This window comes from Solanum tuberosum, unplaced genomic scaffold (assembly GCF_000226075.1).
Source record: "Solanum tuberosum cultivar DM 1-3 516 R44 unplaced genomic scaffold, SolTub_3.0 scf00018, whole genome shotgun sequence".
In the NCBI taxonomy this organism is placed as follows: domain Eukaryota; kingdom Viridiplantae; phylum Streptophyta; class Magnoliopsida; order Solanales; family Solanaceae; genus Solanum; species Solanum tuberosum.
The window spans coordinates 284660-298085 of record NW_006238944.1 but is presented as its reverse complement, the minus strand read 5'-3'; the positions used below and the strand labels follow the sequence as shown (position 1 = coordinate 298085).

The 13426-nt window shown below is 37.4% G+C and overlaps 1 protein-coding gene across 1 annotated transcript; it reads right to left on the bottom strand.

Moving 5' to 3' along the window:
• Positions 1-735: 735 nt before the first annotated feature.
• Positions 736-7369, bottom strand: LOC102601545 (uncharacterized). Its single transcript, XM_006340394.2, has 3 exons — positions 7085-7369; positions 1838-6850; positions 736-1120 (listed from the first exon to the last, which is right to left on the bottom strand). The coding sequence occupies exon 2, from the start codon at positions 6837-6839 to the stop codon at positions 1869-1871; it is 4971 nt and encodes a 1656-aa protein (XP_006340456.1). The 5' UTR covers positions 6840-6850; positions 7085-7369; the 3' UTR covers positions 736-1120; positions 1838-1868.
• Positions 7370-13426: the final 6057 nt, after the last annotated feature.

Sequence of the window (13426 nt, the reverse complement as noted above, 5' to 3'; positions counted from 1 at the left end):
ACAATCCCCCCCCCCCCCACCCCACCCCCTCATTCCCAAAACAATATATTTAAAAGGCCTTTCCTATTCCAATCTTCGTTTCCAAAAATAGTTTTCACATATTTAAAAGGTCTTTCCTATTCCAATCATGTATAAAAATTATTGACACATGCATGTTTCTAAGAAAAAATTCCAATCTACGAAGCCCACCTCATTGCTCCCCCCTCCCTCCCTCCGTTCGTTTCCCAAAATATTTTTTGTATATTTAAAGGATCTTTTATATTCCAATTATCATTACAAATTCTTGACACATGTATGATTCTAAGAAAAACTCCAATTTACGGAGCCCAAAATTCTTAACACATGTATGATTCGCAGAAAAAAAAAACCCCACCCTCCTCTGTTTCCCAAAATAATTTTCATATATTTAAAGGGCCTTTCCTATTATTCTTGACACATGTATAATTCTCAAAAGAATACCCAACCCGCGGCGGCGCCTCCCGCCCTCGTTTCCCAAAATATTCTTCATACATTTGCAGGGCCTTTCCTATTATTCTCAGAAAAATCCCCACCCCTTTGCCATCACTAAAAATACGTTTCAGAGCAAGCATAAGCAGTCCCCAAAGAGTGATTAGTGCCACGTTGCCCCGTGGCTGAAAGAGCCCATCCTATTTATTTTTGTATCTGTTCGTAATATCATCGCAATTGAAACATAGGACATGCCACGGCCATCACTTGGTATCAACAAGTTCCAGATAAAGAAAATTGGCACCTAACTAGAAAATGGAGCTTCACACATTTTGTTTCACCTTTTGGCACAATATCTCTTAAGCCCATCCCACTTGAGTAATTTCGATTTGTTTCAGACAGTAAATGATTTTCTAACATACTTTATCCTTTATCCAGTAAGATAAAGAGGGACTCGGAAGTTGATCAGAAGCATGAACGATATCACTTCTAATGGAGCAGGAGAGAAACTCTAGGGAAATAGAAAGAGAGAAGAAAATACAGACACAAATAAAGTTTTAATCTTTACAAAAAGATGGCGTTCACCCTCTCCATCCAGCAACCCGCTCTCTTCTAATGAAAGATAGATGCTACTGTTGGCCGTCCCTGCAATAATAATCATGTCTTGTTTAACCTACAATACAAAGTAGAACAGTAGTCAGACGAAACAAACCTGAGAGAGTAAAGAAAGCTAACATCCAAATATAAAGAATCAAGAAGCAACATGACTAACTAAACAGAATAGAATTTCCCAAAATGTAGTTAGAATTCGAACTTGTACCCTGGAAATTATAATTAAAAGAAATTCCTCTGTGAAAATGTGTCTTGCTTCCTTTTGACTGCTTGAAAAAGAATGTCGTTTTTTATACTTGGTATATCTTTAGTTTCAAATACCACATGACATGTTTAAGGCCACAATATTCAGAGGATGAATTTGTACTTACATGCATCCTTAGGTTAAGACCACATGATTCTTAAATTCAGTGTCCAATTAAACTAAGACACAATTGAAAATAGGGAGTATTTAAGAAATATTTTTGGCAAGGTAGCTGTTACAACTTGAGAAAATACCATATCCAAAACTGAAGGACTGAGGATGGAAATTTTGATACTGAAAAGACTTCCCTTCATACGGGGGTATGACAAATTTCTTTTTGAGTAAAAATCCTACAGCTTTTTCAGAATTTCTGACATTGGTATATACAGAGAACACATAAAAATTTAGGGACGGAGAGGGAGCGAAGACCACGATGAAGTTGTTTCTTGCGAGATTACACAAATTTAGATCAAACAAACGAGTATTCAAATGTATAGATTTCAAGAGTGCATTTACAATGCGCAAATAAATTACCTCAAGCTGTGATCATTTTGGAGCTGAAGCATCAAATAGCTCCCTCTAGGCCTGGTGTAATTGTAAGGAGCATCGGCTTAAATGAGATAACTGGTGTGTAGCTGAGCTCATATGTCACTTGCCGTGACCCAAATATGTTGAACTTTCCTACACTACTATGAGCAACCTCTGCGTCAGAACCCCTTTTAAAGACTACCCTAGCACGAGAAGTCTCCTGATGAACTTCAGTTTCTAATTCCTTCAATGGCCCAAACCGCCTAAACATTTTATTAAGGTTCATTTCAGATGGAAGAGGACTACCCTCTGCAAAAATTAAAATCAGTTCTGCTGGCTCATGTTTCCTCTTCTCAATGTCTTCAGGAGGAACACCTGGTGTCATGTCATGATCGACACTCGATTTTCGTTTTCTAGTGTATGATCTACGAGCTGGTTTATTGGATTTCTCTGGATCTTGAACCGTGACACTCTGACTATTCTGCAATGGCTGCTCCTCTCCACAGTTTTGTACAACCCTGTCTGTCCAATAAGAATCATTTACATCATCGAACTCGAATTCTTCAGCAAAACCAGCTACAGTTTGTGAAGCTCTTTTCTTACGACCACCAGCAGCTCTTCCTGCTGACAAATTCTGCTTCATTGAATTCTGCCCCACAGCAACCGAATTTCTAAAACCTGAAAAGAAAGTAGTGCTGGTTTTTAAGAAGTTGTAGCTTTTCAATGGAGCCCGTGCCACCAACTGAAGCTGTGAGAGCAACTCATTTGCAGAAGGTAGTTCAGTTGGAATCACAACTTTGCCCTTTGGAGAGTCCTGTGATTGAACATCAGCCCCACTTTGATCACTGCTGCCCTTCAGAAGTGAGGCTGAGCGAGTTAATTGGCTTGCCACTCTTTGAATGCATTCACCAATACGGAAGGATGGTTTAGGAGATACAGACGCTGTGGTCGACACTTTGGCAGCATAAGCACTTGTTTTCTTGTCCGATCCATCAGTACGAGAATCAACAGCTTTCCTCTTCTTGCTGGAAGTGAATGATTTTTCATCCAAATCATCCTCACCATCTGGAGAATACTCACATTCCATATTATCCATCAGCTCTGACAAGCTTCGCTCTTTCAGTTTGTTCTGTGAGCTATCTTTTGAACTGTGCTTACGTTTGCGAGCGGAGACTTTACTGGTGGGATGTTGCTCACTGCCTTCCGAAGCATGACCGTTATCATCAATTGCACTGTCCACATGTGGTATGTCAGCATCGTTTTCTAGGAATTCTCCACTCAACGAGAATTGTGGTGGCAGACGATATCCCTTGAAGCGACAAAAGGCAACTAACTGAGCTCGAGCAATAGTGAGATCCAATCTATCAGCCCGACAAGTTGGTGATAGGGCTAATGCTTTCATATAGTGCAGGAGCTTATCAGGTACAAAGGAAGTGACTCCAGTTGATTTGTCCACTCCATATCTTTTGCTTGATTCTTCACGAATCCCAGTGTTCTCCACAATCTGACATGAAATCTCATCATAGGAATCTCCAGGCGTGCATGAGCAAGCAAGGCCAAGTTCAACCCGTCTTGAAACCTCTTCTAAAGCACTGCTTATAGCGTTTTGAAATGTTTCTGAATTACTTTGCTTCTCAATCTGAGAGAAATGAGAACAGAATGGCCTCAACACAGATGCATCATTCCAAGCAAAAGTTCGATCTCCAAAATAAGCTACCAAAAACCCATCTTTCTTATGGTACTTGATGGCCTTTTCTGAAGCATCAGAAGGATCAAATATCTGTCCAGGCCACCACGGATGGCTTCTAACCTTTCCCCAGACTAAATCAGAAATAGAGTACTCGCCCTCATTTTCTGGTGGAATAAGATAACCAGGATGCATATTCAACAAGCTCACAGGCTTCTCATTCAACATCACTGTGTGGCTTGTCTCGGATACAACTTCTTCAGTTCCTTTGTCTTGCTCTGGAGATTCCTGCACAGTACCAGGATAAAGTTTCTCAACTTCACCTTTCTCTTGCTCATCTGTAACCTTCATTATTTCTGGAGCATGAACATGGAAAACAAGATCCTCAGTTGCCTTGAAAGAGTCCTGGTCCTCATCGACTTGATTCATCTTGGTATCGCTGGTATCAGAAATACAAGTTTCTACAATTTGATCTCTAACTGGAGGGACATCAGCACCAAAATTTATAGCAGCCTGAGATTTTATAGCATCCTCTAAATTAGATTTGTTCTCTTCATTTGATATTTTATCGGCAGTTGCTGCATTCTCGGCATCAAGATCCATCTCAGAAGCAAGCATATTAACATGCTCCACTACACCTTCTTGTTTCACATAGAATTCAGATTCTTCGGTAATATTTGAACGCAATCCTGTAACAGCACCATTTTTTGTATCATGAGCCAGATCATCACCTTGAACAGGACCTTCTCCAAGAGCAGTGTCTTCAGCCTCAACCTCAAAGTCGCTCTCTATTAATAAAGAAGGTGACTTCACATTAACAGCATTAGAATCTGAGGTTTTGGAAGTATCCTGACATGCTAATGAAGTTCCTTCTGGATCTTCAGTCATAACATCATCATTAGATGGCACTGCACTCATCTGGGGATCGCCTTCTTTTCCAGCATAGTTATCAAAAAGCAATAAGCTCTCATTCTCAACATGCTGCACTAACATGTCACCATCCAAACTTTCTGGCAGCAAGTGTGTTACTTTGTTTGTTTCATCCCCAGTGTTCATATCTCTCGTACTAATCATAGTCTCCAGAGACACCCTTGTTTCATCTTCCAGAATATTTTCACCCATGGAGCAACTTAAGCTTGCTGTAGTAGTTCCAAGCTGGGCATCCCTGTCCTTGTCCATTTCAACACTAGCTCCATCACTTCGGCAAGCTGGTTCATAAGGGGCTTCCAAGGGTCCAACTCTTGCATCATTTTCCAACCTGGCATCAACCTCCACTATATTCAGACTCTCATCATTCATGGAAAAAGTCAAAGTGCCAGTTGTCTCAGGACAAACCCCCTCAACTTCCATCTCATCAAGGTTTCCGGTATCATGAGCACTAGCCTGTACAGGAAGCAGGAAATCATCATGAGTAACTTCACTTACTCCGTCTGCTACCTTAGGCTGCACATCTGGCAACTCGTCTGAACCACCTAAGCTCCCATTATCACTGGATATAGGAACTTTACAAGTTGAGACCTCACTACCCTCCAAATACACCTCTTTACAATTGCTAGTTTGGATTTCCATATCAGAAGTTTCTGCCTGTGTACATACTGCAAAGTTGTTTTTATCTTCATGCATGTTATCAACCTTTAATTCCCGATCCTCACCATGGTTTGCTTTTTCACAGGAAGAACCAATAACTCCATTCTCTGCAGCCAAGTTTCCCTTAAAGCTATGTTCTTGATTCCCAGGGTGCAATGGCACATTGGTACCATTGATGCCTAAGGAGTGATCATGTACAACTGGGGTGTGTTCAGCTGATATTCTTGAATCACCACTACCTACCTTAATTTCTTCTCCCTTATCTTCAGGGATTTGACTGTTTGGCCTCAAAGAAACCATTTCATCAGCACAATCGCTAGCAGAATCTTGAGACACTGGTATATCTACACCCAGATTATCATGACCTGCAGGAACCTGATGGCACATGTTAATTATTTGATCATCTTCATGGTTAATTTTCTCCGGGAGTTCAACCACTGCATTCGAATTGTTATTCTCATCCTTGTTAAGCACCCCACCTTCTTGATCATAAACATCAGTTTCCATGGGTTCAACATCAGGATGTGAATTCTCATCCTCAATGCCCAAGCCAACTGTCTCCTTATCATGGACATCAGTTTCCATGGTTTCAGCTTCTGAATGTTTTTTCTGTACCAACTCACTGTCCTGATGTGAATCCTCATCATTGTTGCCCAGGTCATCTCTCTGCTCACGGACATCAGTTTCCATGGGTTCAACTTCTGAATGTGTATTCTCATCCTTGTCCCCCAAGGCATTTCTATCCTGATCATGTGCATTGGTTTCCATAGTTACAACTTCTGAATGTGATTTCCCTAACACATCACTTTCCCCTGACACAGCTCCTTCATCTGGATGGTCTGATATCTGATCCTTTGCATGACTAGAAATATCTTTTTCACTAGCCTGGCCAACTATCTCTCTGACTGAACTTTGATCTTTTTCAGAAGAATCCAAGCTAAGATTGTTAGCCTCTTCAGTTTCACGATTTGAATTGTCTTGCGGCACAAATGAAGAAGATTCAGCCAGAGGTTCAATTCCAGGATTCCACACCCCATCATCAGAAATATCCAGTCTTTGCGATGTCAATTCAGCACTCCCCTCAACAGATACAGTGCTCCTACCAACATTCCCTTCAGCATCCTCCTCTCTAACTCCGGTGCTAACTTGCTCTAAAACTCTATCAGCTGTTTCACTCGGCAACCTGGAGTCAGACTCATTGTCCACTGTCTCAGAAACACCCCTGAACAACCCTGCAACATCAACTGAAGCCAAATCAGCACGCGCAGCAGATTCAGTGCTCCTGACGACAATTTTAGCCTCAACATCCTCCTCACTAACACTGAGGTTGACTTTCTCTACAACAGAACAAGCCATTACACTTGGAACAATCTCAGTACCAGCTGCCACTGCGACATCCCTGGAAGACCCTGCAACTTCAAGTACCCCCTCAACCCCATTTCCAGTATTCCCATAATCCTCTTGACCAGCTTCACCGGATCGAAAATCTCTATCCTCATCCAAAGAATCTACTTTTCCAGAACCATCCTTCCCCAATTCATCATCTTCACCATCACCACAGACCCCATCAACAAAAACATCAGAACCTACCACCTCAACCATTATCTCCCCACCATCTTCATCATTATAAACCTCATCCGTCTGTCCCTCACACCCCAAATTCTCCACAAGGGTTTCAGCCACAGAGGGTTCTGAAACACTAGTGACTGAACTTACCCCTTCTTCCTCATCCATAGTTACAGAATCTGAATACAAGAAAAAAATCAAATCTTTCAACTTTACATTTCAAGAATCAAGAATCAAGAATCAACTCATGATTAAAAGAAACCCTAATAGAAAATTTAAGCAAACGGATCTACAGAATAAAGAAAATCTAGAGAACAAGAAAACAGCAAGAATAATTCAAGATTCAGACAACAAGCATAGAATTACAAAGTACAATTCAAGAAAACAGAAGAATTAGAGGAAAAAGACTGTACCTTTAGAGCTATTTGACTGAGTTTTTTTGAGGGTTTACTGTATGAGAGAGAAAGATAAAAATAAAAATAAAGTGGGTGTTGTTTGCGTTGAAGGGAAAAAAGAAGTGAATTTGTTTGAAAGAGAAAAAGCAATAGCCGAATTAAGTGTTTGCTTGTCCTTGTATTCCCTCAATCTTTGAAACGCAGTTGCAGTGCGATAATGTGAAAATCCAACCACATCTTGACACGCTCGTGATTAGACGCAGGAGAATTATGTGCCTTTTTGAGTTTTGAGTTTGAGTTGAAACATTGTACTCTATTGTTTACTTCCGTTTTTAGTTTACTTTTCTAGTCAAAACTACAGTCTACACCTATACTTCCGTTTTTATTTTACTTATTATTAAATTAATATTAAAATAAAACTTTCATACTTAGTAGAAAAAAAATGAGTTTTTTTTATAATGGAAACTTACGAAGATGACGGTAGCTTGGGCTTAATTGGAGATGTATAGTTATAATTTTTTCTTAATTACAAATTATAGCTACATGTTTGAGGGAGGAGAGAGGTAAGCGAGACTAGGAGAGGGAGGAGAGAGGCGAGCGACATCTGAGAGAGTGAGAGGAGAGAGGTGAGAAAGGTTGAATACTTGTTGTATTAAAAACTATTGTATTTAGCTACATATTATGAGGAGAGAGGTGAACGAGATCGAGAGATAGAAGAGAGGATGAATATATGTTGTATTCATTGTATCACGAATAAAATTGATACATAATACAAATATAATTGATACAAAATACAAAAAAAAAGTTGTCTGAATTCAATTGATATAAAATACAAAGGTCTCACTTATATTTGATTGAACATAGGGGTGTCAAAATGAGCTCAAATATAGGTAACCCGCCCATTTCGTTCAGAATTTTATGGATTGGGCTCAAGATAATTTGAATTGGATTCAATCTCAACTCATTCAAGCATTAACCTGTTTTAAAATAATCTTCAATTGAGCCCAATTTAATCTCTAATTTCAACTTGTTTTAAGACACTTTAATTGCATTGATGTAATGTATGTTCCTATATTGAAGGTATGAATTACTATCTATTTTATATCTTCTAGGATTTATCTATCCATTTGTAACCTTTTTTTTCTGGAGTTGAAATTCAAATGGTAGTTATAAAAGTTAAACAACAATATGTTGAAATTATTGAGATTAAGCGGGTCAAACTGGATGGGTCATGACACAATCATTTTTAGCCCATTTGAGTCCAACCCATTTGAACTCAAAGTAAACTTAGGAGGGTCATGACTCAACCCGATTTCTATTTCAACCCATTTTAATATCTTCAATTTCAACTCAATTCACCCATTTGATATCCCTAATTGAATGTAATTGATACATAATACATTTTCTAGAGAGGATGAATATATATTGTATTCATTGGGTCAAGTTTTTTCACAAATATAATTGACACAATTGATTTGTATCATATATCAGATATAGTTGTATTAACGAACACAACATTTATCGACAAATACAATTGATACAAAATACGTATACAGCTGATATGAAATACAAAAATATTTTATATATAATATAAAATACAATTGTCATATCATGTGGAATATTTTTCGGTTGCAGTTGTTTGGGATAGAGAGAGAGAGGGGGCGAGAGAGAGACAAGGAAGAGAGGAAGAGAGGGCGAGAGAAGAGAGAAATTTTCTATAAAACCCTACATACAACTACGAATATTATCCTTTAGAGGTAAAATTGTGTTCATAACTACAGTCCTACAAAGCATCCCGATCTACCTGTTAGCTGCAATTATTCCGCCGAAGTGTGTTATTCAAGACCTACATAGAATCTTTGCAAAATTATTATGGTCTTTTAATGAAAAAAAGAGATATAAGCACTGGGTGTCTTGGGATAGTATCTGTCTACCTAAAGAGGAAGGAGGTTGGATTTTAGATCACTGTTTGATGTGTCAAAGACTTTATTTGCAAAGCTTTGGTGGTCTTTTAGAACAAAGAAGTCTATGTGGGCTAATTTTCTATGGAACAAATATTGCATAAGACATAGACCACAGGTTGTTGATTGGAATGGAGGGTCTCAAGTATGGAAGTTCATGTTAGAAGCTAGAAATCAGTTTGATCAAGAGATTTGGTAGGAACCAAGATGTGGTAATTCAAGTATCTGGTTTGACAACTGGACTAAACTTGGTGCTCTTCATTACTACTTACCTATTGGGGTCGATAACCATTATCATTTGGAGGAGGTGAAGTCCTTGATGACACAAGAGGGATAGAATAAAGAGTTGCTACAGAATGAATTCACGGAGGAGGTTTAGCATCACATAACTCAGGAGGTCCAAGTAATGGAAGGAATAAGAGATTGGAATAAGCCGTGGTGGATGCAAAACAGTTCAGGCAGATTCTCCGTCAAAAGTGCTTGGGAACTGATAAGGCAGAGAAAAGAGGTGAATGATGATTTCAAAAATATATGGATCAAAGGGTTACCTTTCAAAGTTAGTTTTCTCGTTTGGAGGCTATGAAAACAAAGACTACTGGTGGGGGGGGGGGGATTCTTATCAAAATAGGCATGGTAGATGAAGTTCGTTGTTGTGATTCTAATGTACAAGAGACTATAGAGCATCTATTCATATCATGTCCAGCAGCTCAAATGCTATGGGTGAGTTATGCAAATGTTGTAGGCATTCAATGTCCATTTATACAGTTGCAACAAACGGTTAAGATATGGTGGGAGGCTGATTGTGCAAATAAATTGAAGTGAATTGTTAAAGTTGTTCCTGCTTTTATTATTTGGGAGATTTGGAAAAGAAGAAATTGCATTGCTCATGGAGGAAAAAAATCTATTCATACTATGGATTTGAAGGTAAATAAAAACTTATTTCGATATGTTTCCTACTTATTTCCATGGTTGAGCGAATTGTCTATGGACTGCCCAAAGATAGTGCAATTGCTTGAAGGTTATACGCCTATCTTAAAATGTAAAATTGTTTATTGGGAATTTCCCAACAATGGGGTGTATAAATGTAACTCAGATGGATCAACAAAAGGAAATTTTGGACCTAGTTCTAGTGCTTTTTGTATTAGAGATTGTGAAGGCGAGTTGATTTTTGCTGAATGCAAAATGATTGGGGATAGAACTATTTTGGAAGAGAGGCTGAAGCTTTGTTAATGGGTTTACAATACTGCATCAATAATGAGTTGCTTCCTTTGATTTTGGAGACTGATTCGTTGACTCTTATCAAGATCCTTGATGGGATTTGGGAAGTACCGTGGGCCATTTCTCCGAGGATATTAAAGATTAGGAGGCCAATGGAAAATCAGTTGATAGAGGTGAAACACACGCTAAGGGAAGGGAATTTCCTGGCGGATTATTTTGCTAACCTAGCCTTTTGTTTTGCAGGTACAATGTCAAAGCAATTTAATTCAAGTTTAGATGTTCCACATCAAGGTAAAGTTATAATTAACATGGAAAAGAGCAAAACTCCTAACCTTCGATTTACAAGATGCCAAAACAAGAACTACAAATTGATGGACAACACAACAACAAACACAAATAGTCAAGGGATTGGATAGTACCACAGTCACAGATGGCTAGAGATAGGGTTGACATGCACAAAACGGTACGAGTCTAAGAGACGAACCTCTATATCTGGACCTTTAGCAATGGTATCAACCTCCTTGAGGTTCAACCTGCTAAGGAAAAGATCAATTGGTAAGTTTTTAAAGCTCCGTCAACTTATTTAATTTAGTTTTAGAGAGATCTTACCGTGAAGTTGATCGAAAATGGAGATAAATGGAGCTGAAGAAGTCTTCTTTGGTACTAATTTCATGAGGTTCATGAGAGCTTTGAGTGCCTAAGTGAAATTCGACCAAGCTCCAACTTATTTCTCCTTTCAGTTGCTTCTTTTGGGTTAAGAGATCTCAATTGACTTCACTGGTTCTGTAGCTTGCCAACAACTTGGATTGATTAGAGAAGAAGATGGAATTTGTTGATGTTTTGTGGATAAAGAAGAGTGATTGTTCACTTTCCTCTTTTGTTTACTGGTTTTTAGATTTTTTGTCTTTCTTATTTTTGTTATTTTGATTTGGGTCTTGATCTGAACCTTTTGTATGGTTTTTTGTTTAATAATAAATGGCTTATAGCCTCTCTTTTTTTTAAAAAAAAAACAGCTACGAATTATAATTAATTTAAACTATAGTAGTTTATTGTAAATATATATCACATGTTTACCTTGTTGTATATTTTTTTCATTTATAATCCGTTCATCACTAACATTAATACAAATACTAACTTGGGCGGATTTCCTCAAATCGATCAAAATTATCCAATTTCACTTATTTTGGTCAGTCTTCTTCTTTGATCCGATGCAATTCATCTAATTAATTTAATTCACGCAAAATAAAAATTAAATATAACTACCCTGAATTAAAATATCACATTTTAAATAAGATTGAAAATTAATTGTTGATAACAATGACTACTTTTGAAATAATGTGGCAGATTTTTGAACTTTTTCTTAAATGTGGTTGTTTTTTGAATTGTACATTCTTCTTCAATGAACTTGCAACTTAAATTCACTCAAAAATACGGAATTCTTTACTAAATTATCCCAAATTTTATTTATGAGTTCTCCGAGCCATTTTTAAACCTTTGCAATAATATTGAGTGAAAATAGAGCTCGTTTGTGGCAATTCAATTTTTCAAATATTAGCTTTGATCAAGCTTTAATGGTAGAGTGTCTTCTTCTTTAAATTATTTTTATACAAATCAATGGTAAACCACAAAATAAACTAGAATCAACAACAATATAGATCGAAACAACACTCATTCACAATAGATTTGTTACCTCTAGTCTTCTGAATTCGTGAGTCTAAGCTCGAGTCAACTTCTTTATTTTTTAAATGGTAACAAGTGGTACTTCAAACTTCAAATCTAATACAGTGGCAATCCACGAAATGGACTGAAAATCAATAATAGATTCCTCAATTCAATTTTCAGATTTTTCAACTTTTTTTTTTATTATAAGAGATTTAATTTTGTATGTAATCCTTCATCAGTGATTGTGAATGTCACGACCCAAAGTGAATCCTAGATGTGACATGGCGTATACAAGTCATTTGACATACATATACACAACATAATTGGGAAAAAACAAGAAATCTCATAAGAAGAAAAGAGTTTGACATATAAGCGAAAGTACATCAAAGTCTTGACAAGCCATCTATTACCTAATAAGAGTAGTCGGAATGTAACTCGTACACCACATACAATGTATGAAACTAAAAATATAAGGAAAGCAATAAATGTGACATCATCCTCGAAGTATGAGGACTCACCAAGTCTTCAAAGTCTATAAGTGCTCACTAGCCACAAACGGAGGGAGATGAGTCGTCAAGTTATACATTAGTGAAATAGTGTAGGAACAAGTATGAATTAGTACATGTAATGTAATAAGTATGAGGGGAATGTAATAAAACATGAGACATGATCATAAGGGGACAAAATCGGAAACATGATATGCATGACCAAGCTAGCATAGTAAAATCTTCTAAAGATATATCAGAAATCATGAACATGGCCAATGCATCTTAAAATCATCATGAAAACTTAATAAAATATTTGAAAGCAACTTAGTTCATTTTTGTGAGATATTTACTATTAACCGACATAGACCATGTGACCTATAACATGGAATCCGGTGTCTTGCTCCCACACCGAAAAGAGATGTCATTGCTTGCCAAGGCAACAACCTTACACTTCTAGCTTGGGTAGATTCACTATATATGTCACTTAGGAAAACCTACGGGGGCACGTAGTTAGGGACAAAGGAGATTTCTACTAGAGACCCGACCTCTGCTAACGGGAGAGCCTACATCTCAATGTCCTCTCGGTGCTAAGTAAAAATCTCAACGGAATAGTTATAAACATAAAATCATCATCATCCATAGAAAAATACAATTAAAATACTAATCCAAGATAGAAACATCATAGAGTAGCTCTTTAAACCATGTGTGAGAAAACCTTTCATCATTCATGATTCCTTATGTATGTGAGAAAACCTTTTACAATTCATGCATATGCAAGAAAATCTTTCACAATTATATAGATGATTATCTTAAAGAAACTTAGATTATAAATCACTCTTTATCATGAATCATGCATAAGTTCATGAAAACACATTCATAGATTTATAGTTTTTCTTCAAATTCATGCAATTAGAGTTCATAGTCAAAATCATGATCAATGCATGAGTTCACATGGAATTAGTTGAAAAGCATGCAATTGAGTCTAAATCATCAAAATAAGATCATAATCAATCAATTAATCCCATACAATT

Coding starts and splice junctions, on each gene's coding strand:
- LOC102601545 (XM_006340394.2), bottom strand. CDS start 6,839: ATGGATGAGGAAGAAGGGGTAAGTTCAGTCACTAGTGTTTCAGAACCC.